Raw genomic sequence first — 19,595 nt, 5'->3', positions numbered from 1 at the left:
CGAACCCTGTGGACATTGTTCCTACTGCAGGTGTAAAGATCAATCAATCAATCAATCAATGTTTATTTATATAGCCCTAAATCACAAGTGTCTCAAATGGCTGCACAAGCCACAACGACATCCTCGGTACAGAGCCCACATAAGGGCAAAGAAAAACTCACCCCAGTGGGACGTTGATGTGAATGACTATGAGAAACCTTGGAGAGGACCGCATATGTGGGTAACCCCCCCTCTAGGGGAGACCGAATGCAATGGATGTCGAGTGGGTCTGACATAATATTGTGAGAGTCCAGTCTATAGTGGATCCAACATAATAGTGAGAGTCCAGTCCATAGTGGGGCCAGCAGGAAACCATCCCGAGCGGAGACGGGTCAACAGAGCAGAGATGTTCCCAACCGATGCACAGGCGAGCGGTCCACTCCGGGTCCTGACTCTGGACAGCCAGCACTTCATCCATGGCCACCGGACCTGTGTGTCTCCCCCTCCACAAGGGAGAGGGGGGAGCAGAGGAGAAAAGAAAAGAAACGGCAGATCAACTGGTCTAAGAAAGGGGGGCTATTTAAAGGCTAGAGTATACAAATGAGTTTTAAGATGGGACTACTGAGGTAGCATCTCTAACTGTTACCGGGAGGGCATTCCATAGTACTGGAGCCCGAATAGAAAACGCTCTATAGCCCGCAGACTTTTTTTGGGCTCTGGAATCACTAATAAGCCGGAGTTCTTTGAACGCAGATTCCTTGCCGGGACATATGGTACGATACAATCGGCAAGATAGTTCTGGAGCTAGACCGTGTAGTATTTTATACGTAAGTAGTAAAACCCTAAAAATCACATCTTAAGTGCACAGGAAGCCAGTGCAGGTGAGCCAGTATAGGCGTAATATGATCAAACTTTCTAGTTCTAGTTCACAAAGAAAGTGCACTGCTACCCTCCTTCAAACCGCACTAAAAGAACACCTCCAGGCAACTACAACCCTAGACTAACACCCTCCCCCCTCCACATCCCACCTCCCCGGATTGTAATTAATCAAATGTAAATAATCAAATGTATATACTTGTTCTTATGCTTTCTGAGCTCACTATGTTCACTGCTCGCTGTACATATCCTACGAAGTCAGACCTACACTGTTTCAATGTCCATTTCTCAGATGATATAATTGTTGATGACTGAAGTGCTGATATCAACCAAACCTAATCCCCCCACCCCCCGCCCCAACCGCCTCCACATCCCACCCCCGGATTGTAAATAATGTAAATATTTCAATGTATGTACTCTGATGATTAACTTGTGTGATGACTGTATTATGATGATAGTATATATTTATACCATGAATTGATTAACGTGGACCCCAACTTAAACAAGTTGAAAAACTTATTTGAGTGTTACCATTTAGTGGTCAATTGTACAGAATATGTACTGTATGTGAGTGTAAATGTTGTCTGTCTATCTGTGTTGGCCCTGCGATGAGGTGGCAACTTGTCCAGGGTGTACCCCGCCTTCCGCCCGATTGTAGCTGAGATAGGCTTCAGCGCCCTCCGCGACCCCGAAGGGAATAAGCGGTAGAAAATGGATGGATGGATGGATGTACCGTACTGTGCAATCTACTAATGCAAGTCTCAATCAATCAATCAATCAATCCACTTTTCTTAAATGTTTTTGATGCTGTTGGTCCTTGGGTGGTAAAATTGATAAATCTTTCACTTCGGTCTGGCTGGATCCCCAGCTTTTTAAAACATACTGTGGTGAATCCCATCCTTAAAAAAACTAATCTTGATCCGGTGGAGCCTATAAATTACCGGCCCATATCGAAACTTCCCTTCATGTCAAAACATCTTTGAAAAAGTGGTAGCTAAGCAGCTAACCTCATTTTTGTACTCAGTGGTCTAGTGGTTAGAGTGTCCGCCCTGAGATCGGTAGGTTGTGAGTTCAAAACCCCGGCCGAGTCATACCAAAGACTATAAACATTGGACCCATTACCTCCCTGCTTGGCACTCAGCATCAAGGGTTGGAATTGGGGGTTAAATCACCAAAAATGATTCCCGGGGGCGGCACCGCTGCTGCCCACTGCTCCCCTCACCTCCCAGGGGGGGGGGATCAAGGGGATGGGTCAAATGCAGAGTACAAATTTCACCACACCTAGTGTGTGTGTGACAATCATTAGTACTTTAACTTTAACTTTGGAACACCATGATTTTTACGATAAATACCAATCTGGCTTTAGGTGTGTGTGTGTGTGTGTGTGTGAATTATATTTATATAGCGCTTTTCTCTAGTGACTCAAAGCGCTTTTACATAGTTAAACCCAATATCTAAGTTACATTTAAACCAGTGTGGGTGGCACTGGGAGCAGGTGGGTAAAGTGTCTTGCCCAAAGACGCAACGACAGTAACTAGGATGGCGGAAGCGGGGATCGAACCTGGAACCCTCAAGTTGCTGGCACGACCGCTCTACCAACCGAGTTATACCGCCCTCAAGGGTAGGTCATTTCACTCCACCGAAACTGCTCTTTTGAAAGTTTCCATTGATGTGATGATGGCCGCTAACTCTGGTCGCTACACAGTTTTGGTTTTACTCGATTTGACATCTGCCTTTGATACTGTGGATCACGGTATACTGATAAATCGCCTCAAATCTGAGATGGGGGTTTTCTGGTGCAGTTCTCCAGTGGTTTACTTTTTATATGAATAGAATAACTTTTAATGATGAAAAGAGCACTTTTCACTCCCCCCATTCTCACCACATTCTACAGAGGCACTATAGAGAGCCTACTGACCAACTGCATCTCTGTCTGGACTGGAGCCTGCAATGCCTCAGACTGGAAGTCTCTCCAGAGAGTGGTGAGGACGGCGGAAAAGATCATCAGGACTCCTCTTCCTCCTATCCAGGAGATCGCAAAAAGCCGCTGCCTGACCAGGGCTCAGAAAATCTGCAGAGACTCCTCCCACCCCCACCAAGGACTGTTTTCACTGATGGACTCTAGAAACAGGTTCCACAGCCTCAGTAGCAGAACCTCCAGGTTCTGTAACAGCTTCTTCCCTCAGACCGTAAGACTCTTGAACGCATCATAATGATCCCCTCAATTCCCCCCCAAAAATGGATTAACTCGCTGGAATATAAAGACAATATAACATACATCCATAAACGTGGATGCATATGCAAAAGTGCAATATATTTATCTGTACAGTAATCTATTTACTTATATCTGCACCTTATTGCTCTTTTATCCTGCACTACAACCAGCTAATGCAACGGAATTTTGTTCTTATCTGTACTGTAAAGTTCAAATTTGAATGACAATAAAGGAAAGTCTAAGTCTAATGTCCAATGTGTCCAACCTGTCATGTGGTGTGGCCCAGGGTTCTGTTCTGGGGCCTGTTTTATTTTTGTTGTATCTGAGGCCGCTTGGGAGGTTGATCAGTAGTTTTAAAAATGTTTCTTATCATTTCTATGCAGATGATATTTAGCTGTTATGCTCCTTCAATGATTCAGAGTTTCACTTTTTATCTGAGTTCTTGGAGTGCGTATCCTCTATTAAAAACTGGTTGTCCTCAAATTTCCTCCAGATAAATTCAAACAAAACGGAAACTGATAATTGCTCCCGATAAAAAGATCCCCCTGATCAAGAACTACCTTGGTGCTCTGGGTGCATCTGTTAAAAGCAGCCTCAGAAACCTTGGGGTTGTGTTCGATCAGTCCATGTCATTGGAGGGTCACTGTCGTCAACTGACCAAAAACTCTTTTTATCATCTCAGAAATATTTCTTAAGTGAGAAATTTGTTGTCAAAATTGGATCTCGAAATGATCATTCACGTGTTCATTTCGTCTCGCATTGACTATTGCAATTCTCTTTTAACTCTCTTCAACAAGTCAACGCTAAAGAGACTTCACATTGTACAAAATGCGGCTGCCAGACTTTTGACCGGTGCACCCAGAACAGGCCATATCACCCCCGTTTTATCCAGTCTTCATTGGCTTCCAGTTACATTCCGCATTGAGTTTAAAATTTTAGTGCTGACATTCCGTGCGTTGCATGGTGGGGCCCCTCAGTACATCACTGACTTGCTATGCCCCTAAGATCCAGGACACGGTGGAGAGACCATGTCTTTCAGCTGTCCTGGGAATGCCTCGGGATCCCCTGGAAAGATCTGGACAAAGTAGCTATGGAGAGGGAAGTCTGGGCTTCTCTGCTTAGGCTGCTGCCCCCGCAACCCGACTTTGGATAAGCAGAAGAAGATGGATGGAATTTTTACACAAGGCAATTCAAAGTGCTTTACAGAAAATTACGAGAAAGTAAAAATATAAAATGATCATCATTCAAATTTAAATCAAGTAGTGTAAATGAAATACTTTCAGTTGTTATAGGCACAATTACAGTAAATAAAAGTGTTTTCTTAGCCTGGAATTGAACATAGTTAACTTTGAGGCCTGTCTCACATTTTCTGGAAGACTATTCCTGATTTTAGGAGAGTAGAACTGAAATGCAGCCTCACCATGTTTGGTCCTTGGCTAACAGCCACATGTTGAAGGGGTCATTATTGAACATTAGGGGATTTTTTTGAATTATTGATCTTACACAGGGTGAAGTTATCAGAGAAATAGTTTCTCCACTTTTCCCATTGAGCATTTTACATGTGTATTTTTTTAGACCTCGACCATGACAAACTATTGATCCACAAGGGAAATTGTTTGAGTAGCTACTGTGATCTGCTGCCACTCTTTCAGGCCAGGTGGTTGCATTGCAGGCTCAAAAAGTCCATAAAGAACAAGGCAAAATCATATGGAAAACTACAGGGAAACATTCAACAAAACATAAGGATATAAGAGACATTCAAGAGCACAGAGCTGATGCAATCCACTGCCACATTTTTTACAGTGCAATTTTACTCACAATGAGGGAAAAACAAATCAGACAGCAACACGATGAAGAGAGAAGAATAAAAGACAGTTGAGGTGTGGCATCAAGCCTTAGATAAATTGCCAAGTTAATTTCCTCATTCTTCCGTTGGCATTGTTTTTTCTTATGCAATACTCTGCTAACCCACTGTGGATGCAAACACAAAATACATACAAAAGTACACAACGTATCTGCTTGAAATGTATATTTAATTGATCATATTGAACAATAAAGTGCACAGATTATACACTATGTTGACGGGCAAGTTAGTCTAATAATACTTTATTCAAGCCAGTAATACTCTTGGCCCTTATTTACAACCTGCATAACTCTGACAGGGTATTTTCTTAGCACAGTGCAAGTACAGAATCCCGAAGGAACACACAGTTATTAGGAATATGACCACGGTTTACTTCTTAGCTTTGCCCTGAGCGGCTACGGCCTCCATAGCCTTGCGCACGGTCTCCTCGTCTCCCAAGAACTGCATCGGCTTCACGGGCTTCAGATTTTTGTCCAGTTCGTACAGGATGGGAATGCCGGTGGGAAGGTTGAGCTCCATGATAGCTTCATCGGACATCCCTTTAAGGGAAAAGGCACAACAAAAAGAGAAATTAAACTTAGATATCATTCAGAGCAGTGGTTTTCAAAATGTGGTAATCAAATAATCACTTGATTAAAGTACAGTGTTTTATTTTCCTATAATCAAACACAGTGTTACTGTTGAAACTGTGAGTAATGTTACATTGGCCAAAAAATACTATATAAAACCTCGGCCTTGTTTTTAATGAATACTTACGCCTACTATGCTACTGCATTTTAACGTTGGTCATCATGGTGGTCTTTGGAGAGCCAGGTTTTTTCTGAGGTGGTATTTGGTGAAAAAGTTTGAGAACCACTGCTTTAGAGTAGTCAGTGTACAGCATGGGTGGCTTTAGTGTCCACTCACACACACAGACATTTTTGTGCAATCAAATGTAAATAATTAGGGGTGTCAAAATGATTAATTATTGAATCCAGATTAATTAATTAGTTATATTATGGAACTGATTAGCCATAGAAATCAAACAAAACACCAATATGATTCAGTTTAAGAGACTGTTCAAACTACCATCCATCCATCCATTTTCTACCGATTGTCCCTTTTGGGGTCGCGGGGGATGCTGGAACCTATCTCAGCTGCATTTGGGTGTAAGGCGGGGTACACCCTGGACAAGTCGCCACCTCATCGCAGGGCCAACACAGATACAACATTCACACTCACATTCACACACTAGGGCCAATTTAGTGTTGCCAATCAACCTATACCCAGGTGCATGTCTTTGGAGGTGGGAGGAAGCTGGAGTACCCGGAGGGAACCCACACAGAGGAGAACATGCAAATTCCACACAGAAAGATCCCGAGCCCGGGATTTAACTCAGGACTACTCAGGACCTTGCTGAATTTCCCCCAGGCATCAATAAAGTACTTTCTATTCTATTCTATTCTTCGTATTGTGAGGCACATGCACTAACCCCTGTTCCACCGTGCTGCCCCTGTTTAAACTACAAATATACCTGTATATGTATATAAATATATATAAACTACATATAAAATATACATATATATATATATAAACTACATATAAAATATATATATATATAAACTACATATAAAATATATATATATATATAATTTTTTTTCCCCAATATTGCCTAAAAATGGTGAGAAAAGCCAAATTAATTACAGTAATTAAAGATCATAATAATCTTTTTTTTTTTTAATGCTTGACGGCACTGTGCAGTTGTCCCTCACCACACTGCTTCAAATATTGCGGTTTCACCACATCACAATTTTATTTGTATTTTTAAGCATATTTAAACATGTTTTTGTCCTAAATAAAGCATTTTTACGCATAAACTACAAATATCAATACTACAGTAGTATTGGCCATGACAGAAGACCAAACCAATCAGAGTGCCCTGTTCAATTATGTGGCCACTGATTGGCTCATCCTCAGGCAGCATTACTGTGAAGGTCACTAAAGGGTGTTATTTCATGTCTAGAGGGCTGTCATAAAAACGACTCCACTTGACTGCTTCTTCCCACCGCCAAAAACATGCACCTGGGGATAGGTTGATTGGCAACACTAAATTGGCCCTAGTGTGTGAATGTGAGTGTGAATGTTGTCTGTCTATCTGTGTTGGCCCTGTGATGAGGTGGCGACTTGTGCAGGGTGTGCCCCGCCTTCCTCCCGAATGCAGCTGAGATCGGCTCCAGCACCCCCCACGACCCCAACAGGGACAAGCGGTAGAAAATGGATGAATGGATGGAATTTAGAAGGTAATTACCAGGTTTTTGTATGATTTAGCTATAAAAGCATTTGATATAGTTTTCTGCTTAGCGTAAATGTATTCGTCGCGGTACAGAACCCATTAACAGCGATAAACGAGGGACAACTGTAAATAATATCTATCAATGCTGCTAATAAGACACCACCCACCCTCCAGGTGCTTCACGATGCCTCTCAGACTGTTTCCATGAGCAGCAATGAGCACTCTCTTTCCCTGCTTGATCTGAGGAGCAATCTCTTCATTCCAGAAGGGAAGTGCTCGGGCGATTGTGTCCTTGAGGCTCTCGCAGGAGGGAAGCTGGTCCTCAGTCAAGTCGGCATAGCGGCGATCCTGCACCAGGAACAATGTGTCACATGAATATGGCGGAGTAAAGAGAAAACTTTTTTACTAGGGATGTGCCGATGCATTTCTCTTTAAAAAGTAAGTGATCGCTATTGCAGATTAATGTCTTTTAATGCCGATCACAAATGCCAATCCACTCTGGCTCACAATATATTTATTTTCAGTCCATGGCAGCTATTTATGGGTCTCCATACACAGTGTGGAGCTGTGGAGTTAATAATAATCACCTGCATTGAAGCAATCATGTATGAGCACGTATGGGACGTGAGTCAGGTTACGTCAGCACCGGAGGTAATTAAAATCAACTGTTCACCTGGCGGGTTTAAGAAGAATAAACAGAGTAGTCCCTCTTAAGCTGCTGCCTTGTTTCGTCATATATTACTGCCTTTGCTCAAGTCAATGTTTACTTTTGTATATAAATCATCACAAGATCCGTACTTTGGAGCAATGTTCACAGACTCCAGTGTTTGGCTTGTTAGCTTCCCACCGCAGGGAATGATGGTAGTGGTTGAGGGAAGAGTTGTTTGATGTTGGATGCTGAAAAATGTCTGATGCGTTGCACCCGGGTTTGTTGGTCACTCTCCGGGTCTGTTGGTCACTAATGTCATATACATTTTTATTTCCCCTAATATTTTCCCGGTCGACCGGTATGGTCCCAAAGATCGACGGGTTGGCGACCCCTGGAGTAATAGATACTACTTTTCGATTTATGTAGTTTAGTTATTGTGTACTATTGACTTTGTTATGCTCAAACAATTGTATATAATAATAGAAAATAAGGAACTATAGTGTAGAATATTGTGTTGATATTGTTAAACTGTCAATAACACTCACCATAAGTAAATAGAAAAATGTACAGTTAATATATGTGATCGGTATCGGTATTGGCTGAGCTCACTCATGAAGCATAAATCCCTTATTGGAACATCCCTAATAGCTATTGTTTCAATAAAAAAAATAAAAAAATACAAATTAGAGGTTGACTCGCATCCCAGGATCAACTTATTAGAATAACAATTGCCATCAAACTGACACATTTGCAAAAATATGGTTTTCTTTATTTTTCTCAAGCTGCTAAACCTTCACTTTGAACACCTACAGTAGTAAAGTGCATCCGGAAAGTATTGACAGCGCTTCATTTTTTTCCACATTTTGTTATTTTACAGCCTTATTTTAAAATGGGATACATTCATTTTTGTCCTCACAATTCTACAGACAATACCCCATAATGACAATGTGAAAAGTTTAGAATTTTTTTCGTGTGCAACTTTATTAAAAACAAAAAATCACATTCACAGCTTTTGCTCAATACTGATGCACTTTTGGCAGCAATCACAGCCTCAAGTCTTTTTGAATACGATGCCACAAGCTTGGCACACTTACCTTTGGGCAGTTTTGCCCATTCCTCTTTGCCGCACCTCTCAAACTCCATGAGGTTGGATGAGAAGGGTTGGTTTCCGTCCAGGATGTCTCAGTACATTGCTGCATTCATCTTAGTCTAGTCAGGGAGGTGACCAAGAACCGGATGGTCACTCAGAGCTACAGCATTCTTCTGTGGAGAGAGGAGAACGTTCTCTCCAACCATCTCTGCAACAATCCACCAATCAGGCCTGTAAGGTCGAGTGGCCAAATGGAAGCTATTTCTTTGTAAAAGTTTGCCAAAATCCACCTAAAAGACTCTCAGACTATGAGAAACAAATTTCTCTGGGCTGATGAGACAAAGATTGAACTCTTTGGCGTGAATGCCAGGCATCATGTTTGGAGGAAACCAGGCACCGGTCATCACCAGGTCAATACCATTCCTACAACGAAGCATTGTGGCGGCAGCATCAGCGGCAGGAACTAGGAGATTAGTCAGGATAAAGAGAAAGATGAATGCAGCAATGTACAGAGACATCGTGGATGAAAACCAACGCTTCCCATCCAACCTGACGGCGCTTGAAAAGGGCTGCAAAGAGGAATGGGTGAAACTGCCCAAAGATAGGGGTGGCAAATTTCTGGCATTATATTAAAACAGACTTGAGGCTGTAGTTGTTGCCAAAGGTGCATCAAAAAAATATTGAGTAAATTCTATAAACTTTTTTAAATCAAATTTGCAAAAATTAAAAAAAAAAAACAAACTTTTTACATTGTCATTATGGGGTATTGTGTGTAGAATTTGAAGGACAAAAATGAATTTATTCCATTTAGGAATAAGGCTGTAAATAGAGATGTCCGATAATATCGGACTGCCGATATATGCTTTAAAATGTAATATCGTAAATTATCGGCATCGTTTTCAAAAAGTAAAATTTATGACTTTTTAAAACGCCGCTGTATGGAGTGGTACACGGCGGACGTAGGGAGAAGTACAGAGCACCAATAAACCTTAAAGGCACAGCCTTTGCGTGCCGACCCAATCTCATAATATCTACAGCTTTGCACACACGCAAGTAAATGCCAGCATACTTGGTCAACAGCCATACAGGTCACACTGAGGGTGGTCGTATAAACAACTTTAACACTGTTACAAATATGCGCCACACTGTGAACCCACACCAAACAAGAATGACAAACACATTTCGGGAGAACATCCGGCACCGTAACACAAAAAAAACACAACAAACACAACAGAACAAATACGCAGAACCCCTTGCAGCACTAACTCTTCCGGGACACTACAATATACACCCCTGTTACCACCTACTCCAAAAACCCCGCCCCCCAAAACCCTGCCCACCTCAACCTCCTCATGCTCTCTCAGGGAGAGCATGTCCCAAATTCCAAGCTGCTGTTTTGAGGCATGTTAAAAAAAAGAATGCACTTTGTGACTTCAATAATAAATATGGCAGTGCCATGTTGGCATTTTTTTCCCATGACTTCAGTTGATTTATTTTGGAAAACCTTGTTACATTGTTTAATGCATCCAGCGGGGCATCACAGCAAAATTAGGCATAATTAATTCCACGACTGTATATATCGGTATCGGTTGATATCGGAATCGGTAATTAAGAGTTAGACTATATCGGAATATCGGATATCGGCAAAAAAGCCATTATCGGACATCTCTAGCTGTAACATAAAAGGTGGAAAAAGTGAAGCGCTGTGAATACTAAGCTTCTCTGATATTCAATTTGCATCTAAAATGAAGACACTCCTGGGGACGAAAACTAGACCTTGGCTTTGACTTACCCTTGAACTTTAACCCCATGCTTCGCAGTCATGCATGCTGTTAGGCAATCATGTTGAGGCTCCTTTACTCTGTTGATTTCACTTATCTGTGCTTGGTCCACGTTTTTGCAAGGCCTCACAAAGCCTGTTGCTCAATGTGTACTCTTGCCTCACAAACCTACGTGTGCTATCGTTACCTTGCTGATGGCGGCGTAGTAGTCGTGTTCGGGACCCATAGAGGGAGGCGGGATGTCGAACGAGCGCCGCCAGATCTTCACCTGGGCCTCCCCGTGCTTGGCGGCCGTCTCGGCCTTGTTGAGGCCCGTCAGGCCGCCGTAGTGGCGCTCGTTGAGACGCCAGGTGCGGTGCACGGGCACCCACATTTGGTCGATGCCATCCAGGACCAGCCACAGGGTCCTGATGGCTCTCTTCAGCACCGAGGTGTAGCATATGTCAAACTCATAGTTGGCGTCTGTAGGATTGGGGAAACACAGATTTTTAGTCAATAGTAGCATCATTTATCTCTTTTCGCTGGCCTTTGACCTGAGCTGAGTCCACCCACTAGTCCCCCCCCACCCTCTTCGCTTTAGTTTTATTTTTCAATTTGTCGCACTTTTATTATTATTTTTATTTAGCAAATTTGTACTTTTTATTCGACCCCTTTTACCGTATCTTGTTCAGCTCATTCATTGTTTACGTTCTTTGTTTGTTTTTGTTTGTTGTTTTTTGCTCTATGGTTTTTTAACCTGTAAAGCACTTTGGTTCAATTTAAAAAGTTGTCGTAAATGTGCTATATAAATAAAGTTGACTTGACTTGACTTAACTTGACATTATGTGACACATGCCTGTTGATTTAAATGTGATTTTTAGGCAATAGTAGCATTACGTGACACATGCCAGTTGATTTAAATGTGATTTTTAGGCAATAGTAGCATTATGTGACACATGCCATTTGATTTAAATGTGTTTTTTAGTTAAAGTTAAAGAACCACTGATAGTCACACACACTAGGTGTGGTGAAATGTGTCCTCTGCATTTGACCCATCCCCTTGTTCACCCCCTGGGAGGTGAGGGGAGCAGTGGGCAGCAGCGGTGGCCACGCCCGGGAATCATTTTTGGTGATTTAACCCCCAATTCCAACCCTTGATGCTGAGTGCCAAGCAGGGAGGTAATGGGTCCCATTTTTATAGTCTTTGGTATGACTCGGCCGGGGTTTGAACTCACAACCTACCGATCTCAGGGCGGACACTCTAACCACTAGGCCGCCGAGTAGGAAATAGTAGCATTATATGACACATGTCTGTTGATTTAAATGTGATTTTTAGGCAATAGTAGCATTATGTGACACATGCCAGTTGATTTAGAAATGTGATTTTTAGGCAATATTGTAGTTATATTCAACTGGTGGCCCAAGGGCCAAATCTGGCCCAGGAATGACATCATACTGGCCCCCGAGTTGAGTTCAAAACTTGTGAGACAAACATTTTTGCAGCAAATACCTCAAAATACGAGAGTGCTTGAGGAACTTGGACCACCGTAACCACATTGGGGGATCCTCACATTGACATTTTAACCTTGGGGTCAGAACTTGTGATTTACATAACTGAGGTGTTCCTCGAGGCACCCGTTTAAGTCTTTTCCTTTTTGGCAGTAGGGATGTAACAATATGAAAATGTCATCTCACGGTTATTGACAACAAAATGATCACAGTTATTATTACAAGTGTACTCATGCACACTTGAAACCAAGTATTATTCAAAAAATTTAACGAAATACATACATAGCCACACAATATACTTCAGTGGCAGAAGAAATATGTTATATAATATTGTTTACTTTAAAGCCATATTACTTTTACTTGCGTCTTTAAATATGTGTGTGGTGGGAGATGTGGCCCGCGCGCCTGCAGGAGCAAAGGTCACCGCCGCTGTCTGTGGTGCTGAGGACGAGCGCCATCGGATAGGGGCGGGGCGTGTACTGACGGCGAGACACAGCTGGCAGGTGATTAGATTTCACAGGTGGTACGTGTTAATCTAATCATCTGTTGTCTTTAACAGTGAGCGGCCGAGTGCAGGAGGAGGAGGAGGAGTATTGGAGAGACTGGAAAGTCCCTAAAGAACGTGTCTGTTGAAGAGCTTGTGAAAAAAAAACAATCATTATGTCAGGAGTTGTAGGTGACGAACCCCAAGATGCAGAGAAGGCGGAAGGCATTGTGCGGGAAAACATGATTTAATGTCCATCAAATAAAGGAAAAAAAAAAAAACAGAAAACAGGAACCAGCAGACAGAAAAACTGGAAACAGCTAATGGCTAACAAGAAAACACGAAACAAAAGAGCTAGGAGACAGCAAACTGTAATTAGCTATAAGGAACTATCAAACAGGAACAGCTTACCGCAAACTACGACAAGTAGTAGACACGACAGGTAGTAGCGACAATAATCCAGCAGTGACTGGAGGGCAGGGCAGGTATATATAGCAGCTGGCTGATTGACACCAGGTGTGGCCAGGTGCCATTCAGCCACAGCACAACAGGAAATAAAACAAACAGAGGAAAAAACTAAAACTTAACCAAACTGTCAGGGACAATCCCCCCCCCCCAAAAAAACAGTCCAAAGTCACGGGAGGGTGGAGGGAGGACAAGGAGGTGGGCCACCAGGCCAAGTGTCCCCGCAACCAGCGGGGAAGAGTTAGGTGGCGATGGCGAGTTGAATGCCGCCGCAATTGGCGAGGCGGCTCGTCCGCCGGCGTGGGAGGACCCACCGGAGACAATGGCGGCGCCCTCTGCTGCTGGCCCACCGGAGACGATGGCGGCGCCCTCTGCTGCTGGCCACCGGAGACGATGGCGGCGCCCTCTGCTGCTGGCCCACCGGAGACGATGGCGGCGCCCTCTGTTGCCGGCCCACCTGAGACGATGGCGGCACCCTCTGTTGCCAGCCCACCGGAGTGCATGGCGGCGTCTGCCGGCCCACCGGAGTGCATGGCGGCGTCTGCCGGCCCACCGGAGTGCATGGCGGCGTCTGCCGGCCCACCGGAGTGCATGGCGGCGTCTGCCGGCCCACCGGAGTGCATGGTGGTGCACCGGAGTGCATGGTGGCGTCTGCCGGCCCACCGGAGTGCATGGTGGCACCGTAGGTTGCAGACCCACCGGAGATGATGGCGCCGTAGGTTGCAGGCCCACCGGAGATGATGGCGCCGTAGGTTGCAGGCCCACCGGAGATGATGGCGCCGTATGTTGCAGGCCCACCGGAAATGATGGTGGCGTCTGTCGGCCCACCGGAAATGATGGTGGCGTCTGTCGGCCCACCGGAAATGATGGTGGCGTCTGTCGGCCCACCGGAAAAGATGGTGGCGTTTGTTGCAGACCTACTTGAGATGATGGCGCAGTCTTTTGCAGACCCACTGGGGCGAAAAGTAGCTGTGCCTCCCTAGCTGCACAGCCACTCATAGCCCCCCCCCTCAAGGGACGGATCCCAGACGTCCTCCGAGAAGCAAACATAGGACAGGGATGGGTGGGAGGGATTGCAAAACGAGGCAAAGCTTTTCCTCGATTTAGCCATCAAATCTAACGCTTTGTTAAGCCTCTCCGCCAAGGAAATCTCCGCGAGGTTCGTACTAGGCTGGATTATTATGTCAGGATGCAGAGAAGGCGGAAGGCATTGTGCAGGAAAACATGATTTAATGTCCATCAAATAAAGGAAAAAAAACAAACCAGAAAACTAGGAATAGCCAAAACTGAAAACAGGAACCAGCAGACAGAAAAACTGGAAACAGCTAATGGCTAACAAGAAAACACGAAACAAAAGAGCTAGGAGACAGCAAACTGTAATTAGCTATAAGGAACTATCAAACAGGAACAGCTTACCGCAAACAACAACAAGTAGTAGACACGACAGGTAGTAGCTCTAACGACAGGTAGTGATGACAATAATCCAGCAGTGACTGGAGGGTAGGGCAGGTATAAATAGCAGCTGGCTGATTGACACCAGGTGTGGCCAGGTGCCAATCAGCCACAGCTGAGGGGACAGCACTCAGAGAGAACAACAGGAAACTGAACCAAAATAAGAGTGCTGACAGGAAATAAAACAAACACAGAGGAAAAAACAAAAACTTAACCAAACTGTCAGGGACAAGCCTGACACATTAAAACCTTTGTCAACTCTGCGCAACTGGCATCTGGCGTATGTATCAGTGGGACCGCAAGTACGCGACGTATACAATGTGAAACATCTTTTGTTTTAATTTGCAAACATTTTTTTTTAGTAATAAATAAAAACGTGTGTTAAACGCTTCACGTCCGGTTTATGTGACTACACGCAAATTCACTTCCTAATGTCAATTTAAAGAAAGCACAGCCTGTAGGTTTAATGTGTGCAATTAAATATCCTAGTTGTTAAGACAGTGATGTGTTTATACAAGTCGGCGAGTTTAAGAAGAATAAACAGAGTAGTCCCTCTTAAGCTGCCGCCTTGTTTCGTCATATATTACTGCCTTTGCACAAGTCAATGTTTACTTTTGTATATAAATCAACACAAAATACGTACTTTGGAGCAATGTTCACAGACTCCAGTGTTTGGTTTGTTAGCTTCCCATCACAGGCGAGCAATGATGGTCGTGGTTGAGGGAAGAGTTGTTTGATGTTGGATGCTAAAAAAAAATGTCCGATGCGTTGCAACATTTAGCCTTAATGCATTGTTGCAGCTCGATGGTTTTTGTGCACCCAGGTCTGTTGGTCACTCACTTTTTTCCCCTAATATTTTCCCGATCGACCGGTAGGGACACAAAGATCGACTGGTAGATCACAATCAACGGGTTGACGACCCCTGGAGTAATGGATACTAGTTTTTGATTTACGTAGTTTAGTTATTGTGTACTGTATTATAAACTTTGTTTTGCTCAAACAATTGAATGTAATAAAAGAAAATAAGGAACTATAGTTAGAATATTGTGTTGATATTGTTAAACTGTCAATAACACTCACCATAAATAATTTGAAACATTTTGGCAGTAGTTGCTCAGACAGTGGTGTGTTTATACAAGTTTAGAGTGGGTTATGTCGTCTTTTGATGGAGCAAGACGTCAATGTCTCTTGTTTTCATGTTAGCATTTAAGATATTTAGCGCTAGCTTGCTATCTTGAGTGAGGAGTGTCACCCGTCTTTAAGTTTATCAAGTGTTGTCAATCCCAGTTTTACGATCATTTAATTTAAAAACGGTAATACTAATGGTGGGAAGTTTTGTGAATTGTGAATTATATTTATATAGCGCTTTTCTCTAGTGACTCAAAGCGCTTTACATAGTGAAACCCAATATCTAAGTTACATTTAAACCAGTGTGGGTGGCACTGGGAGCAGGTGGGTAGAGTGTCTTGCCCAAAGACACAACAGCAGTGACTAGGATGGCGGAAGCGGGGATCGAACCTGCAACCCTCAAGTTGCTGGCACGGCCACTCTACCAACCGAGCTATACCGCCCCAAGTTTTACCACAGTTAATAATTTTCCCGTTTATCGTTACATCCTTTTTTGACAGTTACAATTTTTCTTCGTAATTTGATTTATGTAACGAAGGTGCTGCTGTATCTTGTTTGTTCAACTTCTTTAGTTATAGTGGCGTTCTCCAAGGTTCCATTTTAGGCCCTCTCTTTTTCACTATTTGGGCTGTTGGGCCGTGTGTTCAATTAAAAAAAACTTGTGAGAAGCTCTCATTTTTGAAGTAGAGTGTTGTTATGGAGATGATCTTTGACTAGTTTTTTTTGCAGCAGGTCAACAAAAGAGTGCGCTAGAGGATGCTCCCAGCAGGCACGAGACATTGATACAACGTTAATTTACATACATGTCCTTTAAAACTGACTTTGAAACAACGTTGTAAAATAGTTGTATTTGTAAATTAAGACAACGTTAATATCCAACATTGGATCCACGTTGTTGGTTGGGAAATGACCAAATTTCAATGGTCAAATAAACGTCACAACCTGACATTGAATAAACGTCGTCAAAAAGCATGTTGTTTCAATGTTGTATTTGTGTTGTACAAAACCCAGAACCAGTGAAGTTGGCACGTTGTGTAAATCGTAAATAAAAACAGAATACAATGATTTGCAAATCCTTTTCAACCTATATTCAATTGAATAGACTGCAAAAACAAGATATTTAACTTTTGAACTGGTTAACTTTGTTATTTTTTTGCAAATATTAGCTCATTTGGAATGTGATGCCTGCAACATGTTTTAAAAAAGCTGGCACAAGTGGCAAAAAAGACTGAGAAAGTTGAGGAATGCTCAACAAACACTTATTCGGAACATCCCACAGGTGAACAGGCTTATAGGGAACAGGTGTGTTTGCCATGATTTGGTATAAAAGCAGCTTCCATGAAATGCTCAGTCATTCACCAACAAGGATGGGGCGAGGGTCAGCACTTTGTGAACAAATGCGTGAGAAAATTGTTGAACAGTTTAAAAACAACATTTCTCAACGAGCTATTGCAAGGAATTTAGGGATTTCACCATCTAAGGCCCGTAATATCATCAAAAGATTCAGATAATCTGGAAAAATCACTGCACATAAGCAGCAAGGCTGAAAACCAACATTGAATAACTGACCTTCGATCCCTCAGGCGGTACTGCATCAAAAAGCAACATTAGTGTGTAAAGGATATCACACACATGGGCTCAGGAACACTTCAGAAAACCACTGTCAGTAACTACAGTTTGTCGTTACATTTGTCATCATCATCATCATAGCAGTCTGTCGGGTGCGACAATGACTGTTTCATTTCGGTCGGATCATAGACCTCCACTCAGTCCTGTCTTTTGCCTTCAGCTGCCAGGTTGCAGTGTCGATCTTCAGTTCGCTCAAATTCCGTTTAACGGTGTCCTTGTACCGTAGCCTTGGCCTCCCTCGGTTTTGTTTCCCTTCCTCCAGCTTTTAGTAGATCAGATACCTAAGGGAGCCGCTTATGGCTCATTCTCTCTACATGCCCGACCCATCTCAGGTTTGTTTGGGTTAGCATGTCATGCATCGATGGCAGTCCAGCACGATTTAGGACCTCTGTGTTTGGGATTTTGTCTCTCCAGGAGATGCCAATGATGGCCCGAAGGTGGCGCATCATGTAGGCGTGAAGTTTCCTGACTTGCAACCTGTAGAGGGTCCAAGTTTCAGCACCGAATAGAGACATGCCTGTTATTCCAGAGTCTTTCCCTTAATTTCCCAACACAGCACTCGCTCTCCACATCCAGAGTCTGATCTCATCATCAAGCTTGGTCTTTACTGTCACTGTGCTACATCTGCAAGTGCAAGTTAAAACTCTACTATGCAAAGCGAAAGCCATTTATCAACAACACCCAGAAACGCCGCCGGCTTTGCTGGGCCCGAGCTCATCTAACATGGACTGATGCAAAGTGGAAAAGTGTTCTGTGGTCTGTCGAGTCCACATTTCAAATTGTTTTTGGAAACTGTGGACGTCGTGTCCTCTGGAACAAAGAGGAAAAGAACCATCCGGATTGTTATAGGCGCAAAGTTCAAAAGCCAGCATCTGTGATGGTATGGGGATGTATTAGTGCCCAAGGCATGGGTAACTTACACATCTGTGAAGGCACCAATAATGCTGAAAAGTACTTACAGGTTTTGGAGCAACATATGTTGCCATCCAAGCAACGTTATCATGGACGCCCCTGCTTATTTCAGCAAGACAATGCCAAGCCACGTGTTACAACAGCCTGGCTTCATAGTAAAAGAGTGCGGGTGACTAAACTGACCTGCCTGTAGTCCAGACCTGTCTCCTATTGAAAATGTGTGGTGCAATATGAAGCCTAAAATACCACAACGGAGACCTCGGGCTGTTGAACAACTTAAGCTGTACATCAAGCAAGAATGGGAAAGAATTACACCTGAAAAGCTTCAAAAATTGGGGGTATATGAGTGCCCAAGGCATGGGTAACTTACACATCTAAGCTGTACATCAAGCAAGAATGGGAAAGAATTCCGCCTGAAAAGCTTCAAAAATTGGTCTCCTCAGTTCCCAAACGTTTACTAGCGTTTTACGGAGGAGAAGGAGAAGCCTGGCCCAGAATTCTGGAAATCCATCCATCCATCCATTTCCTACCACTTGTCCCTTTCGGGGTAGCGAGGGTGCTGGAGCCTATCCCAGCTGCATTCGGGCGGTATGTGGCCTCCAAAACAATATACAGTAGTTGAATATCCCAAAAGCTACTCTATAATCATGTTTGTCTCCACTTGATGGCAATTTTTTAATGAATCATGGCTATTAGGGTGTTATAACCACAGTGAGGTAGTGTGTATACCTGTTGAGCATGTTCCAATTAAGCAGGTTACCACATAATGCATGCACATCTGAGTGTGAAGGATGCTATTATGCAAATGTTATTCTCCAGATGGAGAGAGCATGATGAGTACCTTTCAGGGCCTGTCCACCCCTCCTCGCCTCCTTCTCCCCTGTCACGCTCAAATCAGCATCAAACCATCCACAGAAGCGATTCTCCTGGTTCCAGTTGCTTTCTCCGTGGCGAATAAGCACCAGCTTGTACGCAGCCATAGTTGACGATAGTAATGAATAAATTGGCGGATGGAACAAAAATATGTCGGTCTCGGCGGATGTTCACGTCAAGCAAACCTGTCCAGTCTACTGGAACCGGCGGTGAGTGCTTTTATCGAGTCGATTGGTTACTTCATCACTTCCGGGTTTTGTTGTCCAATGATGTTCCAGTATGTAATGTGGTTTCCTCTTTTTCCACCAATGGCAGCGGTAGGCGTTCCCTGACTTCACACTTGTACATTGGACAATTGTAGTCACCTCATACGTAATACATACCTTCAAGCTTACGCTCATTTTATGTTAAAAAAAAAAGAAGCATGGGTAAGCCTGT

At 43.4% G+C, this 19,595-nt stretch overlaps 1 protein-coding gene across 1 annotated transcript; it reads right to left on the bottom strand.

Annotated features, from left to right (window-relative positions):
- Positions 1-5,084: 5,084 nt before the first annotated feature.
- Positions 5,085-19,370, bottom strand: LOC133596865 (phosphoglycerate mutase 1). The gene is made up of 4 exons (XM_061949774.1): positions 19,126-19,370; positions 10,914-11,188; positions 7,374-7,554; positions 5,085-5,473 (listed from the first exon to the last, which is right to left on the bottom strand). Exons 1-4 carry the CDS (start codon positions 19,262-19,264, stop codon positions 5,304-5,306), a joined length of 765 nt encoding a protein of 254 aa, XP_061805758.1. The 5' UTR covers positions 19,265-19,370; the 3' UTR covers positions 5,085-5,303.
- Positions 19,371-19,595: the final 225 nt, after the last annotated feature.

Source organism: Nerophis lumbriciformis, linkage group LG02 (genome assembly GCF_033978685.3).
Source record: "Nerophis lumbriciformis linkage group LG02, RoL_Nlum_v2.1, whole genome shotgun sequence".
Classification (NCBI taxonomy): Eukaryota; Metazoa; Chordata; class Actinopteri; order Syngnathiformes; family Syngnathidae; genus Nerophis; species Nerophis lumbriciformis.
Note: the sequence above shows the minus strand (reverse complement) of the source record. Positions and strands in the feature narration are given on the sequence as shown.